The sequence below is a fragment of the Gopherus evgoodei genome, chromosome 1 (assembly GCF_007399415.2).
Source record: "Gopherus evgoodei ecotype Sinaloan lineage chromosome 1, rGopEvg1_v1.p, whole genome shotgun sequence".
Classification (NCBI taxonomy): Eukaryota; Metazoa; Chordata; order Testudines; family Testudinidae; genus Gopherus; species Gopherus evgoodei.
The window spans coordinates 121258705-121277479 of NC_044322.1; the positions used below are offsets into that span (position 1 = coordinate 121258705).

The window sequence follows — 18775 nt, forward strand, 5'->3', positions numbered from 1 at the left end:
CAGGACTCTCTATCTGTAAATTATTCCAGATTTCATCATAAAAACATTTCACACTTTCTTGAACTAAAACTCGGCTTATCCTGTACTAAAATCTCTTCTCAACTTCCTGTAAGCAGTGCAAAAATGAGGTTCTCTATCAGTGCCAAGCAACCAATATTTTAAAAAATAGTTCTCACAAAACCTCCCACCTTCAGTGTGTGATTATGATAGGAGTGCATCAGGTAGCAGAGAGGAGTGGTAAGGGATTAACAAATCTGTTTCCTTTTCCATTTAAACAAAACCCTCTTGTCCTAACTATGACCAAAGAAATATGACACCATTTGGCAAACATACTCATATCATTTGCTCTTCTGCCAATGCTTATATTTTGTAATGAAATACAAGTAGTGCTGCTGTGCACTTTGACCCGGAGGCTATGCTCAAGGAATCAGTGAAGAGATTCCCATAAATGTACCATATGCTTAGTTTGTTAAAAGCTTTGGGGTGAAGGGTTCAATATTCAGCATGGTTTCATGGTCTGAACAGAGGGCTGAGCACTTGTAACTCCTGACCAGAAACCCCAGCTCTGCCAAGGAGTCGCTGTATGGCCACAGACAAGTCATTGGTGCCAGCATTTTCAAAGATATTAAGCACTTAAATCCATGTTGTCTTCAGTCACCCCAATAAGTGGTCTAGTTTTCAGAGATGCTGTGAGATTCTATCAATTTAAACTACATTTCCAGTGTGGGGAGAGGGGGAGGACCTCTGACCCCAGATTTAGCTCTCCAAAACTGACTATAGGAGGCCTTGGATGTGTAGAAATTAGGTGTCTTCAGTTGCCTACTAGATGCACACACATACCTTAATGCAACACAAAGTATAAAATACACTGCATCCACTATATTGAAACACAATCCAAACACACACTCAAGAGTTGTAGATCAATTATCATAAAGCTGTTATTTTTAACCTGGCATTCTCATACTTCTGTAAGGTCACTATGGGCTCAAAGTGAAAGGCTTCATATCCAATAGCAAAGATGTTTAGCCTTTCTGTTAAGTACGACACAACATAGACTCTCATGGACTACTCATCTGTAAAAACAAATGGAGAAGTCTTCCTGCTTCATGGATTACTGCACAATGGCTTTACCAGCTAATCGTTTACCACAAATGTGGTATCCAGCACAAAATAATAACTGACATATGTAAGAAAGTGAACACACTGAACATGCAAACAAAAGAAACACTTGCCTGTGGCGAAGACAACATTCTTTGACACCAGTCTGTATTCCACAATGGAGAACTGTGGAAGCTCGATCCTCTCTACGCCTGTGACTGCATTATCTCCACCTCTCCAGTAAAACTCTATGTCATCTGTTGTATAACCATCTTCAAACAAAGCACAAATGTAAAGTGGAAAAAAACCTCTACTGTATTCTACCATGAAAAATCTAGTACATAGTATCATTTCAGAAGATTTCAGAGTAGATTAGGGCTTTGCAGCTATAAAAGTTCCACTATTTTATTCCATATGGGTGCTTTTCAAATATATTACCATTCTAAGATGCTCTCTCAAAGGGCTGTTCCCATTAAATACAAGAGTTCATAAGTACTTGAGGCAAGATCTTTGTTTTGTTTTTTAGTTCTGATGAAATTCAGGGCAAAAATGAAGGCAACCAGATAGCCTACTGTCAAGACATAGATACGACCAGGAAGTGGCTCCTAATACTGACGATAGGAGTCTGTTTACAGATTGGTGCAATTTCAGATATCAAATGCACTTAGTATTAATTAACAGGAAAAGAGAGAATGTTCTACCAATGCAAACAAACATATTAGAGCAGAGTCAGGAAAACTTTTTGGCCTGAGGGCTGCATCGGGTTTCAGAAATTGAATGGAGGGTCAATTAGAGGAGGCTGTGCCTCCCCAAACAGGCAGGCATGGCCCGGCCCGTACCCCCTAACCACCTCTTCTTCTTGCTCCCTGACGACCCCCCCCCAGGACTCCTGCCCCATCCAAGCCCCCCTGTTCCCTGGCAGCCCCCTCCGGAACCCCTGCCCCTACTCCCTTTCCCCTAACCACCCCCGGAACTCCCGCTCCTGACTGCCCCCCCAGGACTCCTGCCCCATCCAACCATACCTTCTCCCTGTCCCCTGACCGCCCCTGGAACTCCTGCCCCTGACTGCCCCTGCCACCCCATCCAACCCCTCCTCCCCTTCCTGACTGCCCCCCCCCCAGGATTCCTACTCCCATTCAACCCCCCTGTTCCCCACCCCCTGACCACCACCCTGAACTGTCCTGCCCTCTACTCACTCTTTCCACTCCCTGCCCCCTTACCAAGCTGCCTGGAGCACCGGTGGATGGTGGCACTAGAGCCACACTGCCCAGAGCACCAGCACCAGAGCCATCCATGCCACCATGCAGCACAGAGACCGGATCAGGCCGGGCTCTGCAGCTGCACTGCCCCAGGAGCTCGCAGTGCTGCCACCCAGAGTGTTGCGCTGGTGGCGGGGTGAGTTGAGGCTGCGGGGGGATGGGGAACAGCAGAGGAGGGGCTGGGGGCGAGCCTCCCAGGGCAGGAGCTAAGGGGCTGGGCAGGAGCATCCCGTGGGCCTGATGTGGCCCGGGGGCCGTATTTTGCCCACCTCTGTATTAGAGAGAGGCCTTCCACTGCTCCCACGGAAATCAATGGTTAAACTCTCATTATTGCCAATGGGACTGGGATTAAATCAAGTGTAATTTAAACAAAGAATTCATTAGTATGTTCTTCATGTGTGATATTTTATGTATGCAGACATTCCCCTCACTCTCCACCATGTAGTAGAAATAGAGCAGTGGCTCTTGGAGCACAGTTACAAAATATCAGAATATTCCAATTACAGAAAACAATAAGGTTGAAGATTGAATCTGCTTGTGTGTAGAGCTGAACTCCAAATCATAAGTGGGCATGATGGCCAGCGAGGTCCCATGGCAAAGCCATTCATGCATAATAAAGCACACTGAAAGGAAATTGTATCTTAGTGTTTGCTCTCTTCAAAGTCAATCTGATTAAAATATGAACCTTCGTTCTCATGCTGTAGATAAATATCCAGTGACGACCTCTACCTCATCAGTCTAGAGTGATGAACTGTATCATTCTTTCTATCTCTTAACACCCCTTTTTATCAACACAACATGCAAGCCTGACATTAATAATTCTCTTATATTTTAAATGACGCATAAAATCAAATAAACACTCCAAAGGGTCATTGTGTTATGGAATTCACGTTTGCTGGCATCAGGATGACTGTTCTATGGCTGTGCTGGGGAAAACTGCCCACACAACTGAACTGGACTTTATTTGTATCTGTAGATATACATACAGCTCTCTATTTCCAGAGTACAGTTTTGTTCATCTAATGGGTATCTTCTCAGGTCCATCATACAAGCTGCAGTAGTTGTGATTCTGAAATACAAACAAATGGAATTACAATCATTCATTTTTTTCTTTAAACATGAGGAATGTTTAAAGAAAGGCATTGACTATAGACCAGATTCTGCAGCTCTTACACTGATCAGAACTTTCTCAAATGAGTAGTTCCATTGACTTCAGTAAGATTACTCACTCTAACTGGCACTTGAGTAATCCCATTGGGGCTCAGTGTGCAAGTACTATTTAAACGTTTGTCACGATTAAAGAACATGGCTTTATATCAGAAAGTGTTTAACCATAAAAGTTTGCTATACATGTCATGATGATGCTTTTTACTATACTACATTTGTGTTCAGTTTTTCTTCTTCTTCTTTTTTAGCTACCACACAACATGGTTTTACTGTGGTTATGTTTTATCAAAACCCATATAAAGAAATAAAATCCACAGCAGCCAGTGGAAGGATAGATTCAAAATAGTTAAGCTTATTTAAATGCGATGCAACAACTTGTACATTCAATCCAAATTTAGCATACGTTTACAATCAATGTATAGTAAATATTGAAATGATCAATATATTCAAATTATTTTTATAAATTTCAATTTAAAGTTATAAAATATATGTATGCATTCAAAGCAGTTATATTAAGCCATATATTGACTCAGAATTGGAGCTTAATTTTAAAAATAATGTGTTAATACTGACATGTAGGCCCTGATTCAGCAATGAACTTGAACATCTGTTTAAGTTTAAGCACACGCTTAAGTGTTTTGCTGAACTGTGGTCTTAGCCTTTAGCATATGCTAAGGGAGCATCATCTATCTAATATTGTTTTCATGTGAAGTTCATGTTTAAACTACCTTCTATATTTGATTAGGTCCAGACTTTAAAACCAAATTAACCCTTTTCTGATGTTCATAGACACAAACTTGAAAAATGGTTAATTCTTAAACAAAAATCTGAATATGAATCCTTCCTTCACTGTCAAAGGTCGGTTACTGCATGAACAAAGCTCTGTCATCACTGTCTACCTTGGACCACTCTTTTCATGTAAGTTTTCCTCTCTAAGTAGTGTTCAATGGAGGGATTATTTCAGATGGCCCCTTTTACATGTTCCTTCAGCTACCCAACGGCATGTCTGTCCTGACAGATGTTCTGTCTTAACACATGTCCCAATGTACTCGAATAGTTTACAAAGAACAGCTTCCACAGCTGCTCTGTGGCTTAGGAGAAGGATTTATCTCAATCGAACATCTGCCCAGTGTCTTGCTGGCTCCTCAGGCAAGGTGCTAGACTCAGGATTATTAATTATGAAAACTAGTGTATCTGCAGTATGACTGTTAGCAACTCTGACTTAGCACATAAAACAAGCATCAAGTAATGCACTCAGGGGAAAAAATTACTTAACATTTTATCTGCGATCACTGCAGGAACATACTAAATTACACAATCATAACAATCATGAACTTTACAAAGTCATATTTACGATGAAATCAAATTATTTTGTATGTAATACAATATTGGTAGTTCCAATTCAAAACAATAAGAAAAATCAGTAATGTGTAATTGTGATTATTGTGCTTTTATCCAATTCTATTTTTAAAGGAAAATATTTACTATATTGAACAATGGGTCACATGGTTCCAGATCCTGCTATGGGATCTGCAAGGGTTAAATTCATGCAGAGGCAGTTCCAGTATCAAGGTCCCTCAAATATTAGTGTCTTTAACTATTGGCAAATACCAAGTAGACAGAAAACGGACATTTATAAAAGATAAATTTGGTATATTTACTAAAAATGCTGCAGCTTGCAAATTTGTATTTGCCTTTAACATGAGGTTGCCTTATGCCTTTTTAGATAATGTACTCTGTCCTAAGCCCCATCAACATCTATGTATTGCAAGGTTGCATTCTCAGGAAGAATACATAGGATATTTATGTACTAAATCAAGACATGAACATGTAAGTCCAAAACATCAAACTAAAGATTCAAAAAAATAAAACAGATAGGTAAATACCAAATTTACAAAATCATTTGCTGCAGTAATGCTCAGTTCCATTTGTGTACAATTTCTGTGAACTTTCAGGCAACCACATTTTCCTTGCACACATGCTTGGTAAAGGAAAGTTTTGTTCACTCGGGCTAGCTTATGCACAAAAGAAGAGGTATGTTTTTTTTATGGAATGAGATGCTATCTGGCACAGCAGGATGACAGGATTCCTAGAACCCCTCCGCAGAGCACTGGTAGAGAAGCAATTATATGAGTCAAAGACTGAATTTCACACAAATGCACACACACATTTTATATGCACGCAATACAGAAAGGAAACAAAATTCCCTAAGTTAGTTTATCTCCTGACACCTCTCCCTGAACTGCAACCTTATTAATTATTATTAGTAGTAGTAGTATTTATATTGTTGTGTTGCCTAAAGACCCTGAATCTGTTGCACCAGGCACTGTACAGAAACATAAAAAAATAGTCCCTTCCTCAAAAAGCTTACAGTCTAAGTAAATTTAAATACACTAAGAAAGTCTTTCTGAGAGGTTCACAGTCCCAGTGGCTAATCCAGATCTCCTTCCCTCCTGCTTATAAGAATTTCGTTCTTTCAGTTAAAGAACAGAAGCAATGTCACGTTTCTTATCTGACCAACCATAACTAATCAATATAGAGTGAATGTTCAAATACTGAGTATTGAATATTAAAAATAACCAATTCACAGATTAAAAAGACTTGCAAAACAATTCTCTCTCTCACTTTAGGAATTTATAACATGCTCCATCACCATAGTGTCTGAGGGCAAAAAGATTTGCCTCTGGTAAGCAAACAACAGCCAAGGATACTTTATTTTCTATCACCTCTTTGTAAATGACATTACATTTTTTTGTTTGAATTATTATTGTGGAAAAGCTGCTGCACAGAAATGTGCATTTTACATTTTGTGCTGGAAGGAAGTTCCACAGCCATTGATCAGGTTCTGAGAAAGTCCAGTCTCATCCTTGGAACTATTAATTCCATTGTTCTTCATGGATAAGGGTTGTTGTGGCAGAGAAGAAACCTGAGATAACCAAGACTCAATCCCTTGAAGACTTTGAAGATCAGGGTCCTGAATTTTCTAGTACTTAACATGGAGCCAGTGTGGCACATAGGTCACTTTCATCAGGCACTTTCAGGGATCTGTGTTACTCAGAAGATGGGCCACCACCTGGAGCTTTCTCATGATATTTTCTATCATCCAGTGCATTGTAGTAACTGAGTGCTGGGGGTGTCAAACATGAAAATTACAAAAGCCAGGTACTCACTAAAGAAGAGGCATAGCCTCATGACCAGATGAAGATGGCAGAAGGTATTTTTGGCTACTGATGTCATTTGACTGTTCAGAAGCAGCAAAGCCTAGAGGGAGCACAAGTCTGCAAACCACCTTTGCAACTTTGATCCAGGAGGTTAAGTTTTGACCAGGCTTTCAGAATGTTTTTCCCTTTCTTTTTGCTAAGAGTTAATTTCAGGAACTTTTTCTCTCTTGCAGGCTCAGCAAAAGCTTGGCAAGAGTGATGTGTGTATGAAGAAAGTTGTGAGTTGGGTATAATCTATGTGCTGCTGGCACTGAAGTCCATATCCCTCTGTCTCTTCTCATTGAGTAAATTCAAACAACAAATATGTTCAAGGAAAGTGTAATCTGCTAATGGGCATTCACCATCTGCAGAAGAGCAGACTAAATTTATTAAATAAATGATTTTCTACCAATTAATACTGAGCTTTAATTTTATAACTGACATTAATCAAATTGATTTGGGAATGTGCTATGAACACTATGACACAGTCAGACCGACAATTCTGGGAGAATGGTTGAAGGCAGGTGTATCTGTCTTAGAATAGTTAAAACCCCTTTTCTATAAAGTTTCCAGGAAGTTACCTCAGGTTGATTAAGGACACCCTGAGTCTAATTAAGGGCAGCCCATAACCTTTAAAAACCTCTTCCAGTGAGTGAGACAAAGGAGGAGGAGAAGCTGCAGAAGGGTTGCATTTAGCAGGGGGAGAAGGCTTCTCCAAGGTAAAGAGCTGGTTTTCCCTATAAGGGCAAATCTTGTGTTTATTTCTGCTTGGGAAAGGGGCCTTGGTTCCCAGCATAGTTGGGCCTGGAGTGGGTTAGAGAGGTGGCTGGCAACTGGTGGTCAGCATGAGAGGCTGTACTGCAGGGAGTTAGGAAATGTAATATTTTAGTTTGTTTTTGTTTAAAGGTGCCTTCAGGCCAACCCTAAGGCCTATGGTATAAATATTGTAAATAAACCAACATGAAGTATAAAACCTCCAAAGTGGGACTGTTTGTTTTACCCCAAGTCCCCTCAATGCAGAGGGAGAAATGCTGAGCCTTGATGTCATGAAAGCAGTTCATTGCCACAAAATTTATACACAAAGTTGCAATGAAGTACTTGTAATTCAAAGCAATAACTGTACTTTGCTAATATTCATATATTTTTATGTTTGTGAGGCTGATTCTTGAAGAATAAAAGAAAAGATTCAGCTCTGTTTTTTATTTGAATTCAAAAGTAAGATTTCAGGTTGCTGCTGCTGCAAAACATCTCAGTATTTGCAACATGGGTACATAGCATGCAAAAGCAAATGCCTCCTTTCACTAAACACAGCTTATGGTGCAGCAATCACTTGCTGAACATGAACATACCCAACTTTGAAAAAGCAGCAAAGAGTCCTGTGACACCTTATAGACTAACAGACGTTTTTGGAGCATGAGCTTTCGTGGGTGAATAACCACTTCGTCAGATGCATGTAGTGGAAATTTCCAGGGGCAGGTATATATATATATGCAGGCAAGCTAAAGATAATAAGGTAGTTCAATCAGGGAGGATGAGGCCCTGTTCTAGCAGTTGAGGTGTGAAAACCAAGGGAGGAGAAACTGGTTCTGTAATTGGCAAGCCATTCACAGTCTTTGTTTAATCCTGAGCTGATGGTGTCAAATTTTCAGATGAACTGAAGCTCAGCAGTTTCTCTTTGAAGTCTGGTCCTGAAGTTTTTTTGCTGCAGGATGGCCACCTTAAGGTCTGCTATAGTGTGGCCAGGGAGGTTGAAGTGTTCTCATACAGGTTTTTGTATATTGCCATTCCTAATATCTGGTTTGTGTCCGTTTATCCTTTTCTGTAGCGACTGTCCATTTTGGCCGATGTACATAGCAGAGGGGCATTGCTGGCATATGATGGCATATATTACATTGGTGGACGTGCAGGTGAATGAACCGGTGATGGTGTGGCTGATCTGGTTAGGTCCTGTGATGGTGTCGCTGGTGTAGATAAGTGGGCATAGTTGGCATCGAGGTTTGTTGCATGGATTGGTTCCTGAGCTAGAGTTACTATGGTGTGGTGTGCATTTACTGGTGAGAATATGCTTCAGGTTGGCAGGTTGCCTGTGGGCGAGGACTGGCCTGCCACCCAAGACCTGTGAAAGTGTGGGATCATTGTCCAGGATGGGTTGTAGGTCCCTGATGATGCGTTGGAGAGGTTTTAGCTGGGGACTGTATGTGATGGCCAGTGGAGTCCTGTTGGTTTCTTTCTTGGGTTTGTCTTGCAGTAGGAGGCTTCTGGGTACACGTCTGGCTCTGTTGATCTGTTTCCTTATTTCCTCGTGCTGGTATTGTAGTTTTGCGAATGCTTGGTGGAGATTTTGTAGGTGTTGGTCTCTGTCTGAGGGGTTAGAGCAGACTTTGTTGAACTTCCATAAAGGTGTGAGGCTCTTTTTTTTTATTTTATATAAACAAGCTCGCCCCTCCCCAGTTTATACAGAATGGAAGCTTGGAAAGTGATGAATCAGTGACAAAGTCAAATAAAACTTCAACACCTGATAAAACCAGAAGCAATGGTAAATATTAAAGTAGTTGTGGTGGGAATATTCCACATCCTCATTCCGTCCTGATTTGTGAAGAGTTCCCCTCTCTCTATAATTTCAATTAAACTTTCCAGGCCTGATTCTCATTTCACTAAGTCCCCTTTTTACTGATCTGGCAATGTACAGGGACTTAAAATAGATATAAAGCAGTGTCCTTTAAAGCCCCTTTACACTTCCAGAGTAAATATAAAATCTAGAAGGTACACACATTCATGTTTTATTATAGACTTTGCTTTTCCAGGGTTTATTTTTTCAACTACTGAGTAGTGGTACATCAAAAGAGGAACTCAGCACCCAAATTAAACCTCATTGCCCATGTTTTTTGAATGAAATATTGAGGTTTGCACTTAATGGTTTCCTTTCAACTTTCTGTAGATGCAGAGCTTTAAGTTATGGTGACACTATATAAACAGATAAAAGCTGACTAAATACACTGATGGCAAAATTAAGAAACTGAGTGTGTTGATTTTCTACAGGCATCTTTCAGGGTTACTGTGAAAGTTACATATTACACACTCTATGTAGCATATTAACCTTGTACCAGAAAACAAATATCAACAATAGCTATGAAATCTTCATCATAAAATACAGACCTGAGGCCATACAGCACTGTTCCATCTGGATGAAGGCGAATCATTCGATTTTTCACTGTAACTCCATGCACAAATGACTTCTTGTCATTTAAAAAGTAAGTGTCGGGCACCCAGAGTTGATCTGCCACTCGATTATCAAGCGTAAGGTTGAGAGGTATCCCAGCATAGGCTAGTCTCTTATCTCTCCAATATTGTTGAAAATACATTGTTAAGGTATAATCCTGATGGGGAAATAGAGAAAAAAAAACCCTCTAGTCAATGCTTGATTAGAGAGTCAATAATTCATTACTGAGGAAATAAAGTTTACATATTACACCTTGTATAAAAAAATAAATTCTTACTAACAGTAGTTTAACATCCTCATTGTTCTATGCTCTCAATTTTAGCTACATTTTGAGTTACATTTACCTTGCAAAAAAAACAGTTTAGACCATGAAAGCTTCAAATAATGTTAAATGACTCAGGAATGGTTTCAAGTAAGTTTTAAATGTGTATTTCAAAATCTCTAGCAAATTCAACTGCTTTTGGCATCTTTCCCTTCTCTCTCTCTCTCTCTCACACACATTACCACTATCAATTGTGTGAGCTTCATTATAAGAGAGATGAAGGGCGTTTTGTGGGGTGGGTAACTAAATAGTAGGTAAATATTACAATCCCCATTTTACAGATCATGAAACAGATACAGATAGGACTAAATTACCACTCTGGCACCCCATGCAAGATATTTTGAACAACAGTCAAAATTATATCAGAAAGAAAAATTGGAAAGATGTGGTGTGCATATGTGTGCCTATAGAAGGAGAATATATCCTGGCACAGTGTAAAGATTTTACCACCATGCTGCAATATACATGAGCAGTAGGTAAACCCTAGCTAAAGTTCTCCTAGCCTGATTATACTAGTTTCTATATTTATTTTGATTTTTCATGGCTTTGTGCGTAGAGTCAATTGAGGGTGCTGGGTATTCAGCATTTTCAAAAATGCTGATCTTATTTTGGAGCCTAAACATGGATATAGGAGCCTAACTTTATTCAACCAGTTTAATAAATCTTTTGCTATTTTAAAATGTTGCAAATTTTAATCATGTCAATAATAAAACCACATTTAACATGCTAGGGAAGAGGTTCCCAACCTCTGTGATAAACCATAATCTATGTGGTTCATGCACTGAATCTAGACCAGTGGTTTTCAACCTCAGGTCTGCAGACTGTCTAAGGAATCTGCAAAAGGTTGTCATTATAGAACAGTGGTTTTCAACCTGTGGTCCATGGACCCCCTAGGGTTCTGCACTTACATTTGAAAATTTTTAGATGAAAAAGGTTGAAAATCAGTGATCTAGGATATTATACAAAAACATAAAAATGCATGTGGATATTTTATAATACTAGCAAAATAAGTCAGAGTCAAAATGAATTTCATATGAAGATTTTCTCTTCATATAAAAAGAAAACAAATCTTCAAAATATCTTTTTTCATCTATTTTAAAATATGGCAGGGCATTTCCTTTTTAGGATCCTTTATTTTCATAATTCTTTGTATGAAAACCAAATTGATGATTCAGGATAAAACAGAAAATTTGTATAATGTTGCTATATTTAGAATAAAAACACAAACATTGCCTATTAAAATACTGATTTTTCAATAATACACGTGTTTTAAATAGCAAAAATATTCATGTAGCACTGAGAAGTTAATGTAATTTCCAGATATTTAAATAGTGAACTAGAAGTGTGCAAGCCACAAGGTATTTCCATTTGCATGTGGTTTAGCTATCTGGTGATACAGAGACCCTCAGGCTTGCTTCTCTCAGATGGGTAGGAAGTATCATTAATGCATCTAAGTAAAACTGTTAGGGCTGGTGGTAGCCTGCATGTCCATTTTTGGGAAAGGGTTTCATGTGGAGAAATCCTAGTTTCAGGCATCAATCCTACCCAGTGCTTCAATCAGATCCAAACATTCCTCCTCAGACTCAGACAAAACTACTAATCCCCTTCAACATTCACAGTCCGTGGGATTTTTATCAAGTGAATCATTCTCTTTAATGAGGCAAGATATCTTGCTTCTAGAAACTAGTTTTAATTGAGTGGCGAATACAATATTATAGTCATTGGGTAAATTTTTCCCTTTCCAGACGCTAAGAGCATTTAAAACAAAGGAACCAAATGGTAGAAGAAAAAGAGGTCCTTGTGGAACTGAGTGCAGTTCATGCTTTAAAGCCCAAATCTGACATGACTGTTCAGAATAACCTGATCCAATCTTTTGGTTGAAAAGCTTTTCTTAGTGGGACTAATCATCATCGCTCATCAAAGGAAAAGATATATGCTGCTCTCAGTGCATGCGCATAACTCCTATTAGTGCATCAGAAGGACCACATACCTCCTGGCATTCTGATGTTGATGAATAAGAACAAATACATTCTCTACCAGTTGTGGCTTGATTAATGTTTGTTTCTATTAATAAAGATAGCACAGTACTTTATTTTGCTTCAAATGTCCAATAGCAGGAGACTGTGAATAAGTGAAATAGTGGATATATACAGAGTATTGTAAAATGCACACTATATAATAAAATGTATTTTGCATAACTTAGAAGGAGCAGGAAAAAAGGCATAAAACCACTAACGTGATCTGTTACTGCACTGAAAGAGTAACCAGCTCTCACTCAAATGTAATTGAAACAGCATCTGAATAATAGGAAAGGGGACTTCAAGAAAAACCCTCTCTTCTTTCTTATGATATAAGATACATGCTAACAGCTAGCCAATTGACCTACTTAGCTGATGAGTTAGATGAGATGGCAGGAAACCAGGTACTTTTTCCATCAGAAATTTATTGAAATCAAAACAATTATACATGAAAATTGTCAAATTCTAATGAAAAAATGTTTCCATTCTAGGTAAAAGTATGAAGTTAGAGGTGATAAAACTCTGCTGAAATTACTATGATAGAAAAGGAGTAAGAAAAGAGTGGGCATTAGAGGTCACATCCTCAACTTCTGCAAAACAGCGTAGTTGCACTCACTTCAATGAAGTTACACTGATTTGTATCAGATGAGGATCAATACCTACATGTGACAACAATGCTTTGCTGATGCATGGTGCATTTCACTTAGCAACATCTGCAAGTAACGTGTTCTATCATCTGTGGCTGGCTAGAAGACTGCATCCCATGCTGATGGATGATGACCTAGCCTCAGTTTTTATCACCTCTTGGTTGGACTATTTCTATTGTCCATGAAACTGTCAGCCTCACAAAATTCCAGCTGGTACAGAATTCAGCAGCCTGTCTCCTCACTAGCACTGGCTTCCAAAAGCACATCAAACAACAATATTGGCTTCCCAATTTCAAAGGGTTCAGTCATTGCCTTCAAGGCACTCAATGATTTGAGTCCAGCCTACCTAATAGACTGCCCAAAATTTCAGGATGAGGACTGCAGCTGGCAGTTCAGCTGCTATTGTCAGGCACAGTAGAACTGTCCATTGCAAGGACAAAGCTTGTCTGTGGAGAAGACGGCACAAGACAAGCCCAAGACTATGGGAATTCATTCCACAGGAATTAAATACCACAACAAACCTCACTACCTTTTGTTTCCAGTGCAAAGTGCACTTTGACCTTGTTTCTCCAAATATAACACATAGTACAGGTATACATTATAGCAGGGGTAGGCAACCTATGGCATGCATGCTGAAGGCAGCATGTGAGCTGATTTTCAGGGGCACTCACACTGCTCGGGTTCTGGCCACTGGTCTGGGGGCCTCTGCATTTTAATTTAATTTTAAAGGAAGCTTCTTAAACATTTGAAAAACCTTTATTTACTTTGCATACAACAATAGTTTAATTATATATTATAGACTTATAGAAAGAAACCTTCTAAAAATGTTAAAATATATTACTGGCGCACACAACCTTAAATTAGAGTGAATAAATGAAGACTTGGCACACCGCTTCCGAAAGGTTGCCGACCCCTGCCTTATACATTATTTTTTTAAAAAAAAATTACAGTATTTTTGTTGAGAAGGGAGAATGAAAGAACCAAACATGGCAGATAATATTCCCGTTACTTCTAGAAGGTGTTCACTTATTATGGTGATGAGGGCCATGTAAGAACCTAAATACAACAGAATAGAATGTGCCTATGCTCTTTGTAAGTAGTGTCCATTATCTCCACCACATGTGAATAAGTGAGCATATTACAGTCTTACAAAATATATCCTTATATATGCTGCAGGTGTATATGGTAATTAAACATATATTTCCCAAATGGAACCTCTTTACAGACTGAACACATCGATAGAAATTACACTGCATTATTTATTCTTACACAGCTTTTCAGCCACTAAAACCTACTAAAGTTACTAATCTACTAATGTACCATAATATATTAAGTATAAATAGAAAAGAACTGATTTTCTATTACAGAGTAGTTATTTTTGGCTTTGTCTTCAATACTCTGTAAAATGAAAACAAATATAAATAAATATATAATGATTTGCCTGTCAAAAATAACATTAACAATATGTACCACTGCAGGAATACCATAAAATTTGCAATTACACTTTACAGTCCATTTTAGTGTACTACACATGGAGGATGTTAACAAACTGGCCATTAAGTGTAGAAATGGGTGTATTTCTCCAAATTATTGTTAATAGAGTATTATAGTTAATCACAATAGCTTATAATAACTATTCATGATTTTAAATTAGTTATTAAAATATTTATTATAGTGTTCCTGAGGATTGATTTATACCTATCTTAGATTTATTCTTTAATGTAAATACACATCAACTGCTTTCTTGGCCTTCAGGGAAATGGAATTATCCCCAACTGTTTTAAACAATTTATTTTTGATAGAACAATACAGCTTGTTCATTCAAAGGATAAAATAAACCAGAAAAATCCATCTAGTAGTCTCTCCATAACTTAGATATGGATACTGTAGAGTAAGGGGCATATTTTTAAAGCATCAATCAGGGACTGAACTATATGATTCCCATTAAAGCTAACGGGAGCTAAATTCCTGCATTCTGTACTTTAAAAACATGCTTTTGACTTTTCACATTCTACTAGGCACACTGGCAAACACAGGAGGGATTCAAGAAGTTTAAGTACATTTAGGAATTTTTTGTAATAAGGTTTCAGTTAAATAGATATATAATTAAAAACACACACACTGGTCAGCACTGAAACAGTCAGTATTCACCAACAGTTGCCTTGCACAGTGTCATGTGAGATTATCATTTTTTTTTCCAATACTGAGTCAGATATCTGTAATGACAGTTCACATATTTATTTTTGTTATTTATCAGTGAGAAGAGAGAAAAAGGAAAATATGGTCCCAACTACGTTTTCAAATATATTTATTTCAATTACAACACAAAATACAAAGTGTACAGTGCTTACTTTATATTTTTATTACAAATATTTGCACTGTAAAAAAGGAACAAAAGAAATAGTATTTTTCAATTCACCTAATACAAGTACTGTAGTGCAATCTCTTTATCATGAAAGTTGAACTTACAAATGTAGAATTAGGTACAAAAAAACCTACATTCAAAAATAAAACAGTGTAAAATTTTACAGCCCGAAAGTCCACTCACTCCTCCTTCTTGCTGAGCCAATTGCTCAGATAAACAAGTCTGTTTACATTTTCAGGAGATAATGCTGCCCACTTCTTGTTTACAATGTCACATGAAAATGGGAACAAGCATTCTCATAGCACTGTTGTAGCTGGCATTGCAAGATATTTATGTACCAGATGCACTAAATATTCATATGTTCCTTCATGCTTCAACCACCATTCCAGGGGCATGCATCCATGCTGATGATGGTTTCTGCTCAACAACAATCCAAAGCAGTGCGGACCAACGCATGTTCATTTTCATTATCTGAGTCAGATGCCATTAGCAGAAGGTTGGCTTTCTTTTTTGGTGGTGCGGGCTCTGTAGTTTCCACATTGGAGTGTTCCTCTTTCAAGACTTCTGAAAGCATGCTACACACCTTGTCCCTCTCAGATTTTGGAAGGCACTTCAGATTCTTAAACCTTGCGTCGAGAGTTCTAACTATCTTTAGAAATCTCACATTGGTACCTTCTTTGCGTTTTGTCAAATCTGTAGTGACAGAATTCTTAAAATGAACAACATATGTTGGGTCATCATCAAAGACTCCAATAACGTGAAATATATGGCAGAATGCAGTTAAAACAGAATAGGGGATATGCAATCCTCCCCAAAAGAGTTCAGTCACAAATTTAATTAAGGCATTCTTTTTGTAATGAGTGTCATCAGCATGGAAGCATGTCCTCTGGAATGGTCGCCAAAGCATGAAGGAGTATATGAATGTTCAATATATCTGGCATTGCAATGCCAGCTACAAAAGTGCCATGCAAATGCCTGTTCTCACTTTCTGGTGACACTGTAAACAAGAAGTGGACAGCAATATCTCCTGCAAATGTAAACAAACTTGTTTGTCTGAACGATTAGCTGAACAAGAAGTAGGACTGAGTGGACTTGTAGGCTCTGAAGTTTTACATTGTTTTGAGCAAAAAAATCTACATTTATAAGTTGCACTTTTATGACAAAGAGATTGCACTACAGCACTTGTATGAGGTGAACTGAAATACTATTTTTTTGTTTACAATTTTTACAGTACAAGTATTTGTAATAAAAAAATACACACTTTTATTTCAGTTACAACACAGAATACTAAGATTTAATAAATTTCAGTTGGTATTCTGTTTAAGTGTGATTAAAACTGCAATTAATCACAATTAATTTTTAAAATTGTGATTTTTTTTTTAGTTAATCATGTAAGTAACTGCAATTAATCAACAGCCCTAGTCTCAACATGAAGAAACCTGTAGCTTAAGTAGGAAAAGATAGTACAATATATCAGCATGCTTACAGCATTCTGCAAACTTTTTAATGTATTTTGGCTTTGATTTTGACAGTGTAAGCTCCTTGAGAAAGGTACCTTCTCTGTTCCATTTTCTGTACAATATTGACACCATCAGTTCTCAAATATTGTGTAATTTATTAATATAAGAATTGTGCAAATGAAAGTTAGAATTTCACACCTTTTCATACTATGAGCATGAACTAGCCCTTGGAGGTTATGCCATGGTATGGAGCCTTCCCCTAAAGGCAGAATGCTTTCCAGGGAACAGATGGCATGAACAATTTGTGAGCAGAGGTGTTCATTCATGACTTCTTTTCTGAGAATACATAGACTCTGCCTATAGTCCAAATGTACTCTGGGGTTTGGCTTTAGGGTAATTTTAACAATAATAATGCAACATGAACCTCACACTTGGCTTTCTCCCCAAGCTTTTCTGTTCATGATGGTTCCTAGCTAAGACTCCTCTCTTATAGACTCTGGTTTTCTCTGCCTCCCAAAAAGTCTCCATCCCATTCCACAATATCCTGGTGGAGTTAAAAAAGCCACATCTACCTCAATGAGTCAACAAAAGTGATCCAGCCGTGTTAGAGTTGTTCAACCATGTCCTTACAAAGAAAGTACTAATTTAATGTAGACTGAAACTATAGGATTACTAACAGAAATAATGACGGGATGGAAGTGTGTCACACATTCCCTCAGCAAGAGAATTGTCCTCCATGGTTAAAATATTGCTCTGTTACCAAGAGAAATTCAATGCTAAAGCATCTTGATTGATATCAAAAAGTAAAATTTTCATAGTACCTAAGTCCCATTGAAAGCTAATGAGACTTGGGTTCTCAAGTCACTTAGGCACTTTTGAAAATTTAGTCTTAAATTGCTGTCTTGGTGAGGTGTGGAAAGGTCCTTCTACACAGACTTGCCCTCCTATGCATTTTTGCATCTTGATACTTTGGTATCCAGGCATTGCATCTTGATCTCTGGCGTTGTGAAAGGTATTGGCCCTACACACTGGTAATGGAAACACTATCCTCTGTCAAGCACATCTCAGCTAAACTGAAATGCTAGAGTCCTGTAAACATCAAGTTCTGACTTGAAACACTGAAGCACTGTGTGATTATGCAGTGAGACACTCTCTTCTCTGACTGCAAGGCAGTATCTGTTTGGCACTCCTTGGAGCATTCGGGACAGGACACTGTTTACCCACCAGCCGTGCACAGCTCATAGTACCAGGCAGGAGTACTGGGGGCCTCCTAATGAAGCATGATCAGACCCTTGTGGAGTTATTGGGCATCTGTGTGATGAAGCTGAAAGCATCAGTAGAACATATGCATGGATTTTATGGATCCCCCTGAGGTCTGACTGTACTGAGGCTTTTGGGACACCGGTGCACCAATACTTTGGGGGGAAAACAACGGCTGATTCTATATAGGCCCTCAAGGAAGCAGCTTATTTTTGACACTTTGTTACTGTCCGTTACAGCTATTCCCCTATTCCATTTTGTTTCCCCAGACTCCATTTTGTGTTCTGTTCTCCTGTGGCCGCCCTTCCCTGGCTGTTAAGTTGTTTAACAAGAGCCACTGCCCTTCTCAAAGGGAGGGCCACTTTTGTGCTGCATGCTAAGTGGGACCACTGCCCTTTTCAAAGGGTTAGTCCTGTTATCACCTCGTTGAACCTGGGCTTGGTGTAGGGTAGGCAATGTCCAGAGCTGCAAGGCCTATTGTGGTTTTAAGATCCTGGGCATGAGTCATAGTCTCATGTGCTCTTGAGTCACCTATTGCACAGGACTATGTCCAGGCATGTCTCTGGGCTTACCTTCAGTTTTTCCCCTGTGCCCCCTCCCCTGTGACAGAGGGAGCCTATCAGGATTACTGGTGGGAAACTGCCCAAGTTTGCCTTTAAAACCAGACATTTTTGAAACACACCTCAGAAAGGTTCCTGCATTGCTGCCTGGTCTGATCAGCCAGGGGTTCTGGGGGGTCCTTTCTCCGCTCTCGTTTTA

At 38.7% G+C, this 18775-nt stretch overlaps 1 protein-coding gene across 1 annotated transcript in view; it reads right to left on the bottom strand.

Moving 5' to 3' along the window:
* Positions 1-18775, bottom strand: part of GABRB3 (gamma-aminobutyric acid type A receptor beta3 subunit) — a 149672-nt gene that overhangs the window by 20623 nt on the left and 110274 nt on the right. The window contains exons 4-6 of the mRNA XM_030571053.1: positions 9881-10101; positions 3344-3426; positions 1233-1370 (exon numbers count right to left, since the gene is read on the bottom strand). Of these exons, the coding sequence (XP_030426913.1) occupies positions 1233-1370; positions 3344-3426; positions 9881-10101 (442 nt within the window). The remainder of the gene's footprint in view (positions 1-1232; positions 1371-3343; positions 3427-9880; positions 10102-18775) is intronic.